The sequence below is a fragment of the Salmo salar genome, chromosome ssa07 (genome assembly GCF_905237065.1).
Source record: "Salmo salar chromosome ssa07, Ssal_v3.1, whole genome shotgun sequence".
In the NCBI taxonomy this organism is placed as follows: domain Eukaryota; kingdom Metazoa; phylum Chordata; class Actinopteri; order Salmoniformes; family Salmonidae; genus Salmo; species Salmo salar.
In genome coordinates this window covers 31975625-31995952 of record NC_059448.1, presented here as the reverse complement: position 1 = coordinate 31995952, position 20328 = coordinate 31975625, and the positions used below count along the sequence as shown (strand labels likewise).

Sequence of the window (20328 nt, the reverse complement as noted above, 5' to 3'; positions counted from 1 at the left end):
ATTTTCACCTCGAATAGAAGTAGAGGGACTTTTGTCCGAGGTTGCTTGTTGTGAACGCTGAGGGAACTTTATGTACTTGGCCAGATGATTCTGCATCTTTGTTGCATTCTTCACATATGATTTGGCACAGTATTTGCAAATGTACACAGCTTTTCCTTCTACATTAGCTGCAGTGAAATGTCTCCACACATCAGATAGTGCCTGTGACATTTTCGTGTAAAGATTAGGAAAAAATGAGTAAAAAAAGAACAAATACAATTCCATGTACAGATTAACAGTTAAGCAGTTAGATTAAACATTTCCTTTGTTTGATAAATGTTTTAAAATTAAACATGTATGGAAACAGGTGAATGAACACTCAGTTAGTAGGCTCAAGCAAGCTAAAACCCACATGGTAGCAAAAACTAACTAGCAGAAATTGTTAACAAGTTAGAAATGATTTAAACACACTTTACTGTAGGCTACTATTTACTAGTTAACAAAAAAACATATGTCATATACAATATATTCACCCCACCCAGTATTGTAATCAAAACTTACGAGAAAGTATGTAGTCCTTGGCTCAGACAGTGTAGTAGTGTGAGCTCATTAGTGTGCAAGATCTTGAGAATCAGCTGTACATGTGATGGAAGAGTGCACATGTGATGGAAGAATGCACTGCATGCAGAGGGTTGCAATTCCATTGACTTGGTGATAGTTTAACCAAAATATGCCGCATGACTTAGAATTGCCTTATGTATATCCCACAAAAAACGGTTCACTATTATAAGCAAACTTTTTTGATGAATTTAAGCAAAATTCCCAGGCTTAACTTCCCATGGAAAATTTCCGGAAAGTTTCCGACCCTTTGCAACCCTACTCACAGCTCACGCCTGTGATTGCTTAATCAAGTATCTTGCTCTCTTGCTCAATTTATGCATCCACTGTGGCAGCTAAAAACCTACTGTTTTTGCGCTGCCCCAGTGTAGTTCACCATGAGGCAACTCTTGTCCAACCCCAACATTGACAACTCTCTTGCTCCTTGTAACCATGGACAGGGTTTGAACCAGTGGTGGTTGAGAACATTTTGGAGGGTGATGAGCTGAGAACAGATATGGAAGCTGTGGAACGTAAGGTGCAAGAGCTGGGAGCAGAGAACATCCTTTGCGTCCACTCCACTACTTCTTGCTTTGCCCCACGTGTCCCCGACAGGTATGCCTTGTCCTCAAGCCATCCAATCATGGTTCAGTAGAGCTGTGAAAGGTAGATGTGCATGTCCAATTATCATGTGCTATAATAAATGGTATGACTGGAAACAAATGTTATTTGTGTAATCTGCATGTTGTTTATTATATCTAATTCATGACATTATTGACAAACATACATCTACATTACTGCAGTGTATGTTAAGTCAAGAGTATGAGGGCATTATTTGATGACTTTTCTCTGTACTTGCAGATTGGAGGAGCTAGCCACTATGTCTGCCAAATATGATATCCCTCATGTTGTCAACAATGCTTATGGAGTGCAGTCATCCAAGTGTATGCACCTTATTCAGCAGGTACCAACTCATACTCAAAATTTGTTACATTACAGCCTTATTCTAAAATTGATTAAATCGTTTTTTTCCCTCATCAGTCTCATCAGTCCCACCCCAAATGGACATTTTTTGCAAATGTAACATTTTTTAAAGATTTTTTTGTCACATTTATGGAGAATAAAAAACTGATATCACATTTACATACACTGCCGTTTTTAAAAAATGTAACCTGTATTTAACTAGGCAAGTCACTTAGGAACAAATTCTTATTTACAATGACGGCCTAGGAACAGTGGGTTAACTGCCTTGTTCGGGGCAGAACGACAGATTTTTACCTTGTCAGCTCGGGGTTTCAATCTAGCAACCTTTCGGTTACTGGCCCAATGTTCTAACCACTAGGCTACCTGCCACCCTGCCACAAAAGTTTGGGGTCACTTAGAAATGTCCTTGTTTTTGAAAGAAAAGTAAAACATTTTGTCCATTTAAAATAATACCAAATTGATCTGCAATACAGCATAGACATTAATGTTGTAAATGACTATTGTAGCTGGAAATGGCAGATTTTTTTACGGAATATCTACATAGGCATATAGAGGCCCATTATCAGCAACCGTCACTCCTGTGTTCCAATGGCACGTTGTGTTAGCTAATCCAAGTTTATCATTTTAAAAGGCTAATTGATTATTAGAACTCTTTTGCAATTATGTTAGCACAGCTGGAAACTTGTTCTGATTTAAAGAAGCAATAAAACTTTCCTTTAGACTAGTTGAATATCTAGAGCATCAGAGACTTGTCCCGAAGCCACTGCTGCATTGTCTTGACTGTGTGCTTAGGGACCTTCAATGCTACAGAAATTCTTTGGTACCCTTCCCCAGATCTGTGCCTCCACACAATCCTGTCTCGGAGCTCAACAGACAATTCCTTTGACCTCATGGCTTGGTTTTTGCTCTGACATTAACTGTCAACTGTGGGACCTTATATAGACAGGTGTGTGCCTTTCCAAATCATGTCCAATCAATTGAATTTACCACAGGTGGACTCCAAGTTGTAGAACATCTCAAGGATGATCAATGGAAACGGGATGCACCTGATCTCAATTTCGAGTCTCATGACAAATGACTCTGAATACTTATGTAAATTAGGTTTTTCAGTTTTTTATTTTTAATACATTTGCATAAATTAAAAAAAAAACTGTTTTTGCTTTGTCATGATGGGGTATTGTGTGTAGATAACTGAGGGAATCAAATTATGAAATACATTTTAGAATAAGGCTGTAATGGAAAAAAGGATGGGGTCTGAATACTTTCCAAATGCACTGTATATTATTTTTATACATAGCAAAGTTTGGTTATTTCTATAATCTCATTAGGGGGCTCGTGTTGGAAGAATCGATGCCTTTGTACAAAGCCTGGACAAAAACTTCATGGTTCCAGTAGGTGGTGCCATAATTGCTGGTTTCAATGAGTCTTTCATTCAGGAGATCAGCAGAATGTATCCAGGTTAGTGCTGTTTAAAATTCCTAAGGGCCATATGTGTTTGAACCAGGGCTGCAACCTTTTTGTGTAAAGTTGCCATTATCTGGATTTGTTACTAGTTTATTGTTATCATGTGAGGCTCATGTAGTGTACCGTAATATCCGGACTATAAGCAGCAACTTTTTTCCCACGCTTTGAACCTCGCGGCTTAAACAATGATGCGGCTAATATATGGATTTTTCCCGCTTTCAATTTATTTTTTATTCAAAAAAAACACATTCTGTGACGTGCTCAGTTTTTTGGCGGCATGAAGCTTTCATTAGACCAATGAAATTGCCGAACGGGTTAAGGTCAAACAACTTTTTTGTTTACTGTTTAGATTAAATCGAGCGCTCTCAAACTTCCCATCATTCTGATCATTTTGTCACCCTCATCATGGCAAAGACGCGGAGAAATGCATATGATGCAGCTTTCAAGTTGAAGGCGATTTGATCTGGCTGTTGGAAAAGGAAATAGAGCTGCTGCACGGGAGCTTGGTCTTAATGAGTCGATGATAAGACGTTGAAAACAGCAGCGTGAGGAATTGACTCAGTGTAAAAAGACAACTAAAGCTTTCAGAGGGAAGAAAAGCAGATGGCCCGAACTAGAAAATGAGCTCAAAGACTGGGTCAACACACAGAGAGCAGACGGCCGAGGTGTGCGGCTTATTTATGTTCAAAATAATATATATTTTTTAAATTCAGTGGGTGCGGCTTATATTCAGGTGCGCTCAATAGTCCGGAAATTACGGTAATTGTTCTGCCAGCAATTGTTCTGCCAGCAGTATTTTATACTGTCTCTGATGTTGGTGACAAATTCTGTTTCCCCTCTGGAATATTGAAAGTTAATTAATTTTGGGAGCTCACGGTCTCGATCCAACTCCAATCCTGGGGAGCTACTTGTTGTGCAGTATTGTATTCCAGCCCAGAAGTAACTCACCAGTTTAAAATAATCAACATGTCATGAAATCAGGTATGCTTGTGCGAGGCTATAATAAAGACCTGCATGTGGCTAGTATGTGTTGTAGTAGGATATGTTGCCTAAAAGATGAGAATAGAATAAACAGACTTCCATTTCCAACTATATCAAGTGAGTGCTTATCCTCTTTTTTTTCTTTGTGATCGACTGTTGACTTCAAGCACCCTTTTTCTGTTTATGCAAGAATATAGAGTTGAGCACATTCCTTCCATTTAGCTATAATAAAGTTCTCCCTGAATTGGAGTTAGATTTTAAGCATTCAAAGCCATAATAATGAGCTTATATTTAAATTATTGTATGAATTGGAACCATTAAGGAACCAAATCGTTGAGGAATTGATATTGATACCGAAATCGATACAATCCTAGGAAGGGTTCAGATTTGAAATTGTTTGTCTGTCCCCTTTAGTATGACACTGACTTCCCTCCGTTTCCAGGTCGCGCATCAGCCTCACCCTCCCTAGATGTGCTCATCACCCTGCTCACCCTGGGAGCCAGCGGCTACAGGAAACTCCTGGCAGAGCAGAAGGTTGGGGCCCAATTCAATATTCATTCAGTTTAGGAAATAAAGTGAAACTGATTAGCATGTATTTTAATTTAGTGAAACATCTTAGTACAACAAGGGTGTAAGTCGGCCGTTATCCGTTTTTTGGCCGATTGTCAGCACTGTGTTCTCTACATGTAAACTCCAGAGAAAAAAATTAAATTTAAGTAGAGGGGGAGGGCGACAGCAAAGAGATCCATTCAAGTGAAGGTGAGGAGTTTCCAAAATATAGCCCCTGTTGGCTCCATTTACTAAAATAGAGCTAACAATACAGTATACTAAAACACGTTATGCACTACACCATTCCCAGACACTCCTAGGCAATATATGCTGAAAATCAGACTTGCAAAAGGGATAAAAATAAACTCAGCAAAAAAAAACGTCCCTTTTTCAGGAACATGTCTTTCAAAGATAATTCGTAAAAATCCAAGTAACTTCACAGATCTTCATTGTAAAGGGTTTAAACACTGTTTCCCATGCTTGTTCAATGAATCATAAACAATTAATGAACATGCACCTGTGGAACGGTCGTTAAGACACTAACAGCTTCCAGACGGTAGGCAATTAAGGTCACAGTTATGAAAACTTAGGACACTAAAGAGGCCTTTCTATTGACTCTGAAAAAAAACCAGAAGACACACGTTCATCTGCGTGAACGTGCCTTAGGCATGCTACAAAGAGGCATGAGGACTGCTTATGTGGCCAGGGCAATAAATTGCAATGTCTGTACTGTGAAACGCCTAAGACAGCGCTACAGAGAGACAGGATGGACAGCTGATCGTCCTCGCAGTGGCAGACCATGTGTAACAACTGCAACTGCATCACACCTGCAGGACAGGTACAGGATGGCAACAACAACTACCCAAGTTACACCAGGAACACACAATCCCTCCATCAGTGCTCAGACTGTCCGCAATAGGCTGAGAGAGGCTGGACTGAGGGCTTGTAGGCCTGTTGTAAGGCAAGTCCTCACCAGACATCACTGGCAACAACGTCGCCTATGGGCACAAACCCTCCGTCGCTGGACCAGACAGGACTGGCAAAAAGTGCTCTTCACTGACGTGTCGTGGTTTTGTCTCACCAGGAGTGATGGTCGGATTTACATTTATCGTCAAAGGAATGAGTGTTACACCGAGGCCTGTACTCTGGAGCGGGATCGATTTGGAGGTGGAGGGTCCTTCATAGTCTGGGGCGGTGTGTCACAGCATCATTGGACTGAGCTTGTTGTCATTGCAGGCAATCTCAATGCTGTGTGTTACAGGGAAGACATCCTCCTCCCTCATGTGGTACCCTTCCTGCAGGCTCATCCTGACATGACCCCCCCCCCCCCAGCATGACAATGCCATATTGCTTGTTCTGTGTGTGATTTCTTGCAAGACAGGAATGTCAGTGTTCTGCCATGGCTAGCGAAGAGCCCGGATCTCAATCCATTGAGCACGTTTGGGACCTGTTGGATCAGAGGGTGAGGGCTAGGGCCATTCCCCCCCCAGAAATGTCCGAGAACTTGCAGGTGCCTTGGTGGAAGAGTGGGGTAACATCTCACAGCAAGAACTGGCAAATCTGGTGCAGTCCATGAGGAGGAGATGCACTGCAGTATTTAATGCAGCTGGTGGCCACACCAGATACTGACTGTTACTTTTGATTTTGACCCCCCCCCCCTTTGTTCAGGGACACATTATTCAATTTCTGTCAGTCACATGTCTGTGGAACTTGTTCAGTTTGTCTCAGTTGTTGAATCTTGTTATGTTCATACAAATATTTACTCATGTTACGTTTGCTGAAAATAAATGCAGTTGACAGTGAGAGGACGTTTCTTTTTTGCTGAGTTTAGCTCTTGTATTTTGCACTGGAAATGGTGCGCTGGTCTTCCCAGACAGTATTTGGTTACTTCAAACGTGGTTCTTCTGTGTCACCATAAAAGGTTGATTCCTATGGTATTCCATACAATGACCAAAATGCTATCAGCTTAATGTTTGCTGAAATCCTCCCAGGAGATACCTCTTGCCACCATATGACCCGGCACTGCCAGAGTTGATTGATTTCAGTTGATTCTGATAATACATTTTTTTTATGTCTGAACCAGATTATGGCCATGTTAGAATGAATCAAAGCCGTATCATGGATAAATTCTGACTGACTGATCTACAAATAATAATGAGTAGTTACGATGCAAGATGTTTTGTAGATCAGTCAGTCTTGACTCTCCTTCAAAGACGGCTGCAATGTTGAACGCGCCCGTTAATACCATCTGCAGCTTACTGATTTCATAACATACCCTTGCGAGTCAACAGCTTTGAATAATTTGTCATAAAAGGACTCTCTCTCATTAAGAGCTGGTATACCTTTAGCTAAGGAAGTAAGCACTGTAAAGTAGGGGACACACAGGACTAATGATTGGTCAAAAACAGACCATCGCCCACAGTCCCAGGGTTTGTGTTCCGTACCATTCCCAGTGGTTGGCTGACTTTGTTGATTCAACAATCTTGGTTAGCATTCGGTGTGAAAAGACATCCAAAAAAACATCTGGCCGACCAGTGCTGAATCCTTTTGGTTTGCCTTTGTTAATTTCTTTGGGGCCATACTTGCCAACATTAGAAAAAGATTAAGGTTAACTTTAAGCATTAGCCAATTAGTCTGCATAGTGTCACGGGATAGAACACTACGTTGTAGCTGGTCCCATCAGAGAACCTGGCACACGTTAGCCCTATGCTAACATCACCAGGTGGCAGTGATTGATTTCCTGTAACAACTTCCTCATCAGCCTATCAAAGACGTTAAACTTTTTCTCCACAAGTCAATGGCATTTCTTAAAATGGGTCGCCAGAGGGATTTTGTAAACCTCAAGTCAAGGTGTACTTTTGTTGCAATTACCTTCAGCCTGCTAGTGAGCAACCGTGGCAAAATTGGTTTGACTTTGGATCTCCTGGGCTAGTTGGGGACCATCAATAAGTTACAAAATGTAAATGAGACAATTTTCATGTTGCACACCTTTTAGTTTTCTCATTAAATGTTTCTATATCAATTTATAAAATGTATAGTTGGTTTAAGGTTAAGTCATTGAGATTTGTAGCTATTGAATTTTAACATATTGTCCCATGTACATTGTGTAATTTACCGATTAGTCCCAAACTAGCACCATAGGGATATCCAAAGTATACCCGTATTTACCATAAGTATTATGGTCGGATCGTGTGTAGCTGCACTCTGAAATAATGGTTACTTGTGTGCTACCAGCTGTCAGCATGTGGGCAGGATTGAAACCAACCCAACCTTCATTTACATTGTGACACAGTCATGACCACAAGTCTCGCAAAACTCAGTTTTGGATGAGACTCACTCTATGACAAAATGTTATTTACCCCTTTTTCGTGATATCCAATTGGTAGTTAGTCTTGTCCAATTGCTGCAACTCCCGTGCGAACGAGAGACATGCACCTCCGAAACAGGACCCTGCCAAGCCGCACTGCTTCTTGACACACTGCTCGCTTAACCTGGAAGCCAGCCGCACAAATGTGTCGGAGGAAACACCGTTCAACTGACGACCAAAGTCAGCCTGCAGGCGTACGGCCCACCACAAGGAGTTGCTAGAGCGTGATGAGCCAAGTAAAGCCCCCCCGGCCAAACCCTCCCCTAACCCGGATGACGCTGGGCCAATTGTGCACCGCCCTATGGGACTCCTGGTCACGCCCGGTTGTGATCGAACCCCAGGTTGTAGTGGAGCCGCAACACTGCGATGCAGTGCCTTAGACTGCTGCGTCACTCTGGAGGCCCTTTTATCACCATATCTTTATTACTAGTCTTTTGGAGCATTATTGCAATGACCGAGAATAGGGTAGTGTATTTGCAGCTAAATAGCTGTAATTGGAATACTTTTTTATGATTGTCTTAAATGAATATGATTGGGCAGTACAGAGACTGTAGGCGTTACCATAAAAGATCAGACACACCAGTAAGATTATCAAAAGTTTGCCTGCCAACAATACTTACCACCCCCTGAGTGTCAGCAGTCAATCTCTTTTGTGTTCATACAGCAAAGACCTTGAAGTCATTGTTAATATACTCCAAACCAGGAGTCAGTAGCGTCGTTTGGCAATGCATGTCCGCGTGTGTTTCTTAGTCAGAGAGGAAGAGGCAAAGTGAGAGGTTTCAGTCTCGCCAAAATCTGTACAAAATAAGCCCAATGCGTTTCTGTGGGCTTATTTTGGACCTAAGCTTGTTGCCTGCCTTCCTGCCTTTGGGACAACGACTCCCATTGTTAGGGCAGAGACATGAGCATCTCATCATTATATACAGATTACTGGCTTAGTTAATGGTCTATATTCCAATGTTAACTAGCTAACTATGCTAATGTTGCTATTTTGTATAACACCCTTGTTCATACTAGCCAGATGGCCACAGCTAGATAACTACCTAGCAAGATGGCGAAGAAACAATTTAGTTCACTCGCCATAGTCCCATACTGCCAGCGCCAGTCCGTAGCCAAATGTTTAGTTAGCTAATGTTAGCATATTCGCTAGCTAGCACAACATAGTTAGCTTAAGGACGCTGGACTAACTCGGCAGTGAACACGAGAAGGGTCAATCTGCAGACCTTGTTTACTACATGCCGTGCCCACAACGTGCTGCGCCCAGTACGCGCGTCACTTACTACATGCTGCGCCCACTGCCATTGAGGCTGCTAGCGACACAACATGGCCAAAAGTATGTGGACACCCCTACAAATTTGTGGAGTCGGCTATGTCAGCCACACCCGTTGCTGACAGGTGTATAAAATAGAGCACACAGCCATAGACCAACATTGGCAGTAGAATGGTCCGTACTGAAGAGCTCCATGACTTTCAACGTGGCACCCTGATAGCATGCCACCTTTCCAACAAGTCAGTTTGTAGAATTTCTGACCTGGTAGAACTGCCCCGGTCAACTGTAAGTGCTGTTATTGTGAAGTGTAAGTGCTGCCACGAAGTGGTAGGCCACACAAGCTCATAGAATGGGACTGCTGAACCCTGTAGAGCGTAAAAATTCTGTCCATGTTTTCAACACTCACTACCGAGTTCCAAACTGCCTCTGGAAGCAACGTCAGCACAAGAACTGTTCGTCAGGAGCTTCATGAAATGGGTTTCTATGGGCCGAGGAGACGCACACAAGCCTAAGATCACCATGCGCAATGCCAAGCATCGTGCTATAGCTAGCTACTTCCCTCGCAGTAACATTAACAGAACTATGGGAAAGCAGTGCTCAGCTGGCGGGGACAAAGGACACTGTGTAGCAAGCTAGCAGCCTCCTTCTGTGGGGTTTTTCAGCAGTTGGTGCATTACCGCCACCTACTGTGCTTTGAGTGTGGGCCAGAGACGGCGCTAGTAGCCTCAATGGCAGTGGGTGCGGCATGTAGTAACCGCAGTCTGCAGATAGACAGACATTATTGGCTAACACAGGCAGCTGTTTCATAGAAATGAATCTATAGTGACTTAATTATGTCAATACTAGCTGCAGCGGTTAGCTAACTTGGAGGAAGTACAGCGCCTTCAGAAAGTATTCATAACCCTTGACTGAATTCAAAATTGATTAAATAGATTTTTTTCTCACCCATCTACACACACACACCCCATAATGACGAAGTGAAAACATGTTTTTTGACATTTTTGCAAATGTATTTAAAATTAAATACAGCCATATCTTATTTACATAAGTATTCACACCCCTGAGTCAATACTTTGTAGAAGCACCTTTTGACGGTGATACCGAAGACGACTCAAAGCTGTTATGTCTGTATCAGCTTTGCACATCTGGATTTGGGGATTTTCTCCCATTCGTCATTGCATATTTCCTCAAGCACTGTTAAGTTAGGATCAGCAGTGAACAGCAATCTTCAAGACTTTCCACAGATTTTCAATTGGTTTCAAGTCTGGGCTTTGTCTGGGCCACTCAAGGACTTTCACATTCTTGTTCTGAAGCCATTCCAGCATTTCTTTGGCTGTATGCTTGGGGTTATTGTCCTGTTGGAACACATATCTTCACCCCCAGTCTAAGGTCGTTTGCACTCTGAAGCAGGTTCTCATCAAGGATTTGCCTGTACTTGGCTCCATTCATTGTACCTTCTATCCTTACCAGTCTCCCAGTCCCTGCCACTGAAAAGCATTCCCATGGCATGTTGCTGCCACCACTATGCTTCACGGTAGGGATGGTGTTGGACGGTGATGAATTCCTGTGTGAGGAAAGGTCATACTCTACGGATGTTGTAGAGCATGAACCTGAAGGAACAAGTCACTGATTTGATGTTTGCAGAGAACAACAGGGTATTGTTCAGGGTCACGCCAAGTTTCTTTGCACTCTCAGAGGGGGACACCATGGAGTCGTCAACTGTGATGGTTAGGTCCTGGGCAAGCTGAGATGTCTACCAGGCACACAGAGATGCGTGTCGCCACCTGGGTGTCAGAAGGGGGGGGGGAATAGTTAAGTGTCACCCGCATAGCAATGATAGGAGAGACCATGTGAGGATATGAAGGGCCAAGTGACTTTGTGAAAAGAGGAGTGCGCCTAGAACCGAGCCCTGGGGGACACCAGTAGAACGAGCAAGTGGTGCAGACACAGATCCTCTACAAGCCACCTGGTAAGAACGACCTGCCAGGTAGGATGCAATCCAGGAGTGTGCAGAGCCTGAGACACCCAACCCTGAGAGGGTGGAGAGGAGGATCTGATGGTTCACGGTGTCGAAGGCAGTTGATAGATCTAGGAGGATAAGAACAGAGGAGAGAGTGTCAGCTTTGGCAGTGCGGAGAGCCTCTGTGACACATAGGAAAGGAGTCTCAGTTGAGTGATCTGCCTTGAAGTGGGACTAGTTAGGGTCAAGAAGATCGTTCTGAGAGAGATAACTAGAGAGTTGGTCAGAGACGGCACACTCAATTGTTTTGGAAAGAAAAGAAAGAAGGTATACCGGTCTGTAGTTTTTGACATCATCAGGGGTTGAGTTGGTTTCTTGAGGAGGGGCCAACTTGAGGTCAGAAGGGACGCAGCCAGTGATCAAGGGATGAGTTGATGAGCGAAATGAGGAATGGGAGGTCTCCAGAGATGATTTGGAAAGGGAGGAGGGGATGTAGTCAAGTGGGCAGGTTGTCGGGCGGCCAGACATCACTAGTCGCAGGATTTCATCTGGAGGGAGAGGGGAGAAAGAGGTCAAGGCCACAGGAGGCTGCTGAAGGGAGAACGGTTCATAATAATGTCCGGAACGGTGCAAATGGAATGGCATGAAACACCTGGAAACCATGTGTTTGATGTATTTAATACCATGCCACTTATTCCGCTTCAGTCATTACCACGAGTCCGTTCTCCCCAATTAAGGTGCCACCAGCCTCCTGTGGTCAAGGAATATGGCAAAATCAACTGTTCACAGGAGACAGAGTGAGTCAGGCCTTCATGTTCGAATTGATGCAATGAAACCACTACTAAAGGACACCAATAATAAGAAGAGACATGCTTGGGCCAAGAAACACGAGCAATGGACATTAGACCGGTGGAAATCTGTCCTTTTGGTCTTATGAGTCCAAATTTTAGGTTTTTGGTTCCAACTGCCATGTCTTTGTGATGTGCAGAGTAGGTGAACGGATGATCTCCGCATGTGTGGTTCCCACCGTGAAGCATGGAGGAGGTGTGATGGTGTGCTTTGCTGGTGACACTGTCTGTGATTTATTTAGAATTCAAGGCACACTTAGCCATGCTGGATATCACAGCATTTTGCAGCGATACACCATCCTATATTAGTGGGACTATCATTTGTTTTTCAACAGGACAATGACCCAACACACCTCCAGGCTGTGTAAGGGCTATTTGACCAAGAAGGAGAGTGATGGAGTGCTGCATCAGATGACCTGGCCTCCACAATCACCTGACCTCAACCCAATTGAGATGGTTTGGGATGAGTTGGACCGCAGAGTGAAGGAAAAACAGCCAATAAGTTCTCAGCATATGTGGGAACTCCTTCAAGACTGTTAGAAAGTATTCCAGGTGAAAATGGTTGAGAGAATGCCAAGAGTGTGCAAAACTGTCAAGGCAAAGAGGCTACTTTGAAGAATCTTTGTTTAACACTTTTTTTGGTTACTTCATGATTCCATATGTGTTATTTCATAGTTTTGATTTCTTCACTATTATTCTACAATGTAGAAAATAGTAAAAACAAAGAGAAACCCTTGAATGAGTAGGTGTGTCCAAACTTATGACTGGAACTGTATTATAATAGATGTGGCCTAAAGACGAGATTAAATTAACAATAGTGTGATGTGTGTCAATATTATCAATTGTAAAATTGAGAATGAAGAGACTGATGACCAGCGCTGTGTTCATTGACAAAGAAAAGAATGGAGCTTACCAAGTAAGCTCTTCCATATCATCTGACAGAGGTCCATGCAGGCCAGACGTTTTGATTGCTATACCCTATCAAAAAGAGCAGATTCCAAGGTTTCTAATGAACCTGTTTTTGCCAAACAACATCATCAAATCAAAGTTTATTTGTCACATGCTCTGAATACAACAGGTGTAGACCTCACAGTGAAATGCTTACTTACAAGCCTCAACCAACAGTGCAATTTCTAAGGAAAACATAGGTATTAGGTAAACAATAGATAAATAAGACATAAGTAAATAAATAAAGACAGTAAAATGACAGTGAAAATAACAGTAGCGAGGCTATATACATGTGGTACTGGTACAGAGTCAACATGCAGGGGCACCGGTTAACCGGGCTGATTGAGGTAATATGTACATGTAGGTATAGTTAAAGTGACTATGAATAGATGATAAACAGAGAGTAACAGCAGCGTAAAAGAGGGGGTTGGCGGGACACTATGCAAATAGTCCGGTTAGCCATTTCATTACCTGTTCAGGAGTCTTATGGCTTGGGGGTAAAAGCTGTTGAGAAGCCTTTTGGTCCTAGACTTGGTGCTCCGGTACCGCTTGCCATGTGGTAGCAGAGAGAACAGTCTATGACTGGAGTGGCTGGGGTCTTTGACAATTTTTAGGGCCTTCCTCTGACACCGCCTGGTAAAGAGGTCCTGGATGGCAGGCAGCTTAGCCCCAGTAATGAACTGGGCCGTTCGCACTACCCTCTGTTGTGCCTTGAGGCCGTGCAGTTGCCATACTAGGCAGTTATTCAACCAGTCAGGATGGTCTCGATGTTGCAGCTGCAGAACCTTTTGAGGATCTGAGGACTCATGCCAAATCTTTTCAGTCTCCAGAGGGGGAATAGGTTTTGTCGTGCCCTCTTCACGACTGTCTTGGTGTGTTTGGCCATTCTAGTTTGTTGATGTGGACACCAAGGAACTTAAAGCTCTCAACCTGCGCCACTACAGCCCTGTTGATGAAAATGGGGGTGTGCTGAGTTTCCTGTAGTCCACAATCATCTCCTTTTGTCTTGATTACGTTGAGGGATAGGTTGTTATTCTAGCACCACCCGGCCAGGTCTCTGACCTCCTCCCTATAGGCTGTCTCGTCGTTGTCGGTGATCAGGCCTACCACTGTTGTGTGGTCTGCAAACGTAATGATGGTGTTGGAGTTGTGCCTGGCAATGCAGTTGTGGGTGAACAGGGGGTACAGGAGGGGACTGAGCACGCACCCCTGAGGGGCTCCAGTGTTGAGGATCAGTGTGGCAGATGTGTTGCTACCTACCCTTACCACCTGGGGGCAGCCTGTTAGGATGTCCAGGATCCAATTGCAGAGGGAGCTGTTTAGTCCTAGGATCCTTAGCGTAGTGATGAGCTTTGAGGGCACTATGGTGTTGAACGCTGAGCTGTAGTCAATGAATAGCATTCCTCACGTAGGTGTTTCTTTTGTCCAGGTGGGAAAGTGCAGTGTGGAGTGCAATAGAGATTGCATCATCTGTGGATCTGTTTGAGAAACCCTGGAGTAGGTCTAGGGTTTCTGGGATAATGGTGTTAATGTGAGCCATTACCAGCCTTTCAAAGCTCTCGATGGCTACGGACATGAGTGCTACGGGTCTGTAGTCATTTAGGCAGGTTACCTTAGTGTTCTTGGGCACAGGAACGACAGTGGTCCGTTTGAAGCATGTTGGTATTACAGACTCAATCAGGGACAGATTGAAAATGTCAGTGAAGACATCTGCCAGTTGGTCATCACATGCCCGGAGCACATGTCCTGGTAAACCTTTTGGCCCAGCGGCCTTGTGAATGTTGACCTGTTTAAGGTCTTACTCACGACGGCTACGGAGAGCGTAATCACACAGTCGTCCGGAACAACTGATGCTGAAATGCATGCCTCAGTGTTGCTTGTCTTCCCAAGTTCTCTCACGTCACCCCGCTCCTCCGCTCTCTCCACTGGCTTCCTGTTGAAGCTCGCATCCGCTACAAGACCATGGTGCTTGCCTACGGAGCTGTGAGGGGAACGGCACCTCCGTACCTTCAGGCTCTGATCAGGCCCTACACCCAAACAAGGGCACTGCGTTCATCCACCTCTGGCCTGCTCGCCTCCCTACCTCTGAGGAAGCACAGTTCCCGCTCAGCCCAGTCAAAACTGTTCGCTGCTCTGGCACCCCAATGGTGGAACAAGCTCCCTCACGACGCCAGGACAGCGGAGTCAATCACCACCTTCCGTAGACACCTGAAACCCCACCTCTTTAAGGAATACCTAGGATAGGATAAAGTAATCCTTCTAACCCCCCCCCTTAAAAGATTTAGATGCACTATTGTAAAGTGGTTGTTCCACTGGATATCATAAGGTGAATCCACCAATTTGTAAGTCGCTCTGGATAAGAGCGTCTGCTAAATGACTTAAATGTTAAATGTCGACGCGAGCATAGAAGTGATTTAACTCGTCTGGTAGGCTTATATCACTGGGTAGCTTGCGGCTGTGCTTCCCTTTTGTAGTCTGTAATAGTTTGCAGGCTCTGCCACATTCAACGAGTGTCGGTGCCGGTGTAGTACGATTCAATCTTAGTCCTGTATTGGCGCTTTGCCTGTTTGATGATTTGTCGGAGGGCATAGCAGGATTTCGAATAAGCTTCCGGGTTAGTCCCACACCTTGAAAGCGGCAGCTCTACCCTTTAGCTTAGTGCGAATGTTGCCTGTAATCCATGGCTTCTAGTTGGGGTATGTACATACAGTGACTGTGGGGACGATGTCCTCGATGCACTTATTGATGAAGCCAGTGACTGATGTGATGTACTCCTCCATGCCATCGCAAAACAGTCCTATAGATTACCATCTGCTTCATCTGACCACTTTTTTTTATAGACCGAGTCACTGGTGCTTGCTGCTTTAATTTTTTTGGTTGTAAGCAGGAATCAGGAGGATAGAATTATGGTCAGATTTGTCAAGTGGAGGGCGAGGGAGAGCTTTGTACGTGTCTCTGTGTGTGGAGTAAAGGTGATATAGATGTTTTTTCTCCCTCTGGTTGCCCATTTAACATGCTAATAGAAATTTGCTAACACTGATTTAAGTTTCTCTGCATTAAAGTCCCTGGCCACTAGGAGCGCCGCCTCTGGGTGAGCAGTTTGCTTATATCCTTATACAGCTGACTCAGTGCAGTCTTAGTGCCAGCGTCCGTCTGTGGTGGTAAATAAACAGCCACGAAAAAATAGATAAACTCTCTTGGCAATTTTCTTTTTACATTTTAACATTTTATTTCACTTTTTATTTAACCAGGTAGTCCAGTTGAGAACAAGTTCTCGTTTACAACTGCGACCCGGCCCAGATAAAGCAGAGCAGTTCGACAAAAACAACACGATTTACACATGGGATAAACAAACGTACAGGTGCAGTGATCGGTAAGCTGCTCTGACAGCTGATGCTTAAAGTTAGTGAGGGAGATATGTTTCCAGCTTCAGTGATTTTTGCAATTCGTTCCAGTCATTGGCAGCAGAGAACTGTAAGGAAAGACGGGAGATAAGAGATACGGCGGAGCTATACCTAGCAAAGCCTTATAGATGACCTGGAGCCAGTGGGTTTGGCGACGAATATGAAGCGAGGGCCAGCCAATGAGAGCATACTGGTTGCAGTGGTGGGTAGTGTATGGGGCTTTGGTGACAAACGGATGGCACTGTGATAGACTCCAATTTGCTGAGTAGAATGTTGGAGGCTATTTTGTAGATGACATCGCCGAAGTCAAGGATCGGTAGGATAGTCAGTTTTACGAGGGTATGTTTGGTAGCATGAGTGAAGGAAACTTTGTTGCGAAATACAAAGCCAATTCTAGATTTAATTTGGGATTGGACATGCTTAATGTGAGTCTGGAAGGAGAGTTTGCAGTCTAGCCAGACACCTAGAATATGTGGTCAACTACAAATATCTAAGTCAGAACCGTCCAGAGTAGTGATGCTAGTCGGCCAGGCGGGTGCGGGCAGCGATCGGTTGAAGAGCATGCATTTAGTTTTACTAGCATTTAAGAGCAGTTGGAGGCCACGGAAGGAGTGTTGTATGGCATTGAAGCTGGTTTGGAAGTTTGTTTACACTTCTGGCCCTTCTTTGGACCCTGTGTTCAGAATGTTGTCTGTGTAGAGGTGGATCAGAGAATCACCAGCAGCAAGAGCGACATCATTGATATATGTAGTCAAAAGAGTCGGCCCGAGAATTGAACACTGTGGCACCCCCATAGAGACTGCCAGAGGTCCTGACAACAGGCCCTCCAATTTGACACACTGAACTCTATCTGAGAAGTAGTTAGTGAACCAGGCGAGGCAGTCATTTGAGAAACCAAGGCTGTTGAGTCTGCCGATAAGAATGTGGTGATTGACAGAGTTGAAAGCCTTGGCCAGGTCGATGAAGATGGCTGCACAGTACTGTCTTTTATCGATGGCGGTTATGATATCATTTAGTACCTTGAGTGTGGCTGAGCTGCACCCGTGACCAGCTCGGAAACCAGGTTGCATAGCGGAGAAGGTACGGTGGGATTCGAAATGGTTGGTGATCTGTTAACTTGGCTTTCGAAGACTTTATAAAGGCAGGGCAGGATAGATATGGCTCTGTAACAGATTGGGTCTAGAGTGTCTCCCCCTTTGAAGAGGGGGATGACCGCGTCAGCTTTCCAATCTTTGGGGATCTCAAACGATACGAAAGAGAGGTTGAACAGTCTACTAATAGGGGTTGTAACAATTGCGGCGGATAATTTTAGAAAGAGAAGTTCCAGATTCTCTAGCCCAGCTGATTTGTAGGGGTCCAGATTTTGCAGCTCTTTCAGAACATCATCTATCTGGATTTGGGTGAATGAGAAAAGGGGGTCTTGGGCAAATTGCTGCGGGGGGTGCAGAGCTGTTGGCCTGGGTAGGGGTAGCCAGGTGGAAAGCATGGCCAGCCGTAGAAAAATGCTTATTGAACTTCTCGATTATCATAGATTTATCGGTGGTGACAGTGTTTCCTAGCCTCAGTGCAGTGGGCAGCTGGGAGGTGCTCTTATCCTGGACTTTACAGTGTTCCAAAACTTTTGGGAATTTGTGCTACAGGATGCAAATTTCTGTTTGAAAACGCCTTTGCTTTCCTAACTGCCTGTGTATATTGGTTCCTAAGTTCCTTGAAAGTTGCATATCACGGAGGCTATTCGATGCTAATGCAGTACGTCACAGGATGTTTTTTTGCTGGTCAAGGACAGTTAAGTCTGGAGTGAACCAAGGGCTATATCTGTTCTTAGTTCTACATTTTTTGAATGGGGCATGCTTATTTAAGATGGTGAGGACTTTTATCGAATAACCAGGCATCCTCTACTGACGGGATGATGTCAATATCCTTCCAGGATACCCGGGCCAGGTCGATTAGAAAGGCCTGCTCGCTGTGTTTTAGGTAGTGTGGTCTACAGCTTATCATGTGATTCTCTACTTTAGTCGAGCAATTTTGTGCACTAACTGTTGTCTACAAATATGCACCCCCCCTCGTCTTTCCGGCGTGTGCTGTTCTGTCTAGCTGGTGCAGCGTATATCCCGCTGGCTGAATGTTTTCTATGTCGTCGTTCAGCCACGTTTCGGTGAAACATAAGATATTACAGTTTTTGATGTCCCGTTGGTAGGATATTCGTGATCGTACCTCGTCTAATTTATTGTCCAATGATTGTACGTTGGCAAGTAATATTGATGGTAAAGTCAGTTTTCCCACTCGCCGTCGGCGGATCCTTAAGAGGCACCGCCCTGTGTCCTATACCGCGTTTCTTTCTCTTGCCAATGATGGGGATTTCGGCCTTGTTGGGTGTCTGAAGTACATACTGTGCGTCCTGCTTGTTGAAGAAAAAAAAAATCTTTGTCTCATCCGAGGTGTGTGATCGCTGTCCTGATATCCAGAACAATTTTTTTGCCTTAAGATATGGTGGCAGAAACATTACGTACAAAATAAGTTACAAATAACGCAACAAAAAAAACAACATAGCACAATTGGTTAAGCGCCCATAAAACAGCTGCCATTTCTTCCGGCGTCAGCTTCACCTTCTTACAAATATTGAAGATGGTACGGTGCATTAAGAAAGTATTCAGAGCCCTTGACTTTTCCACATTTTGTTACGTTACACCCTTACTCTAAAATTGATTAAATAGTTGTTTTTCCCTCATCAATATACACACACTACCCCAAAATGACAAAGCAGAAACAGGTTTTTAGATTTTTTTTCAAATGAATTAAGAATAAGAAACTGAAATCACATTTACATAAGTATTCCGACCTTTACTCACTACCTTGTTGAAGCACCTTTGGCAGTGATTACAGCCTTCAGTCTTCTTGGGTATGACGCTACAAGCTTGGCACACCTATATTTGGGGAGTTTCTCCCATTATTCTCTACAGATCCTCTCAAGCTCTGTCAGGTTGAATGGGGAAAGACGCTGCACAGCTATTTTCAGGTCTTTACGGAGATGTTCGATCGGGTTCAAGTCCGGGCTCTGGCTTGGCCACTCAAGGACATTAAGAGACTTGTCCCGAAGCCACTCTTACTTTGTCTTGGCTGTGTGTTAGGGACATTGCCCTGTTGGAAGGTGAACCTTCGCCCCATTCAGAGGTCCTGATTGCTCTGGCGCAGGTTTTCATCAAGGATCTCTCTCTACTTTGCTCCGTTCATCTTTCACTCAATCCTGACTAGTCTCCCAATCCTTGCCGCTGAAAAACATCCCGACAGCATGATGCTGCCACCACCATGCTTCACGTTAGGGATGGTGCCAGGTTTCCTCCAGATGGCAATGCAAAGCGTCACAAAGAGTTCAATCTTGGTTTCATCAGACCAGATAATCTTGTTTCAGAGTCCTTTAGGTGCCTTTTTGCAAATTCCAAGCGGGCTGTCGTGCATTTTACTGAGGAGTGGCTTCCGTCTGGCCACGCTACCATAAAGGCCTGATTGCTGGAGTGCTGGTTGTCCTTCTGGGAGGTTCTCCCATCTCCGTAGAGGAACTCTAGAGCTCTGTCAGATTGACCATCGGGTTCTTGGTCACATCCCTGACCAAGGCCCTTTTCCACCGATTTTTCAGTTTGGCCGGGCGGCCAGAACAAGGAAGTCTTGGTGCTTCCAAACTGACCATCGGGTTCTTGGTCACCTTCTTGACCAAGTTCCTCTTTTTCTGAGGTCTTGGTTGATTTCCCCATGATGTCAAGAAAAGAGGCACAGAGTTTGAAGGTAGGCCTTGAAATACATCCACAGGTAAACCTCCAATTGACTTCTCAAATGATGTCAATTAGCCTATCAGAAGCTTCTAAAGCCATGACATCATTTTCTGGCATTTTCCAAGCTGTTTAAAGGCACAGTCAATTTAGTGTATGTAAACTTCTGACCCACTTGAATTGTGATACAGTGAATTATAAGTGAAATAATCT

The 20328-nt window shown here is 44.1% G+C and overlaps 1 protein-coding gene across 3 annotated transcripts in view; it reads left to right on the top strand.

Annotated features, from left to right (window-relative positions):
• Nucleotides 1–20328, top strand: part of sepsecs (Sep (O-phosphoserine) tRNA:Sec (selenocysteine) tRNA synthase) — a 46361-nt gene that overhangs the window by 10882 nt on the left and 15151 nt on the right. For all 3 annotated transcript variants that reach the window (XM_014207463.2, XM_014207465.2, XM_014207464.2), the window contains exons 6-9: nucleotides 1038–1191; nucleotides 1438–1540; nucleotides 2889–3018; nucleotides 4448–4539. In XM_014207463.2, coding sequence (XP_014062938.1) covers nucleotides 1038–1191; nucleotides 1438–1540; nucleotides 2889–3018; nucleotides 4448–4539 — 479 coding nt within the window. The remainder of the gene's footprint in view (nucleotides 1–1037; nucleotides 1192–1437; nucleotides 1541–2888; nucleotides 3019–4447; nucleotides 4540–20328) is intronic.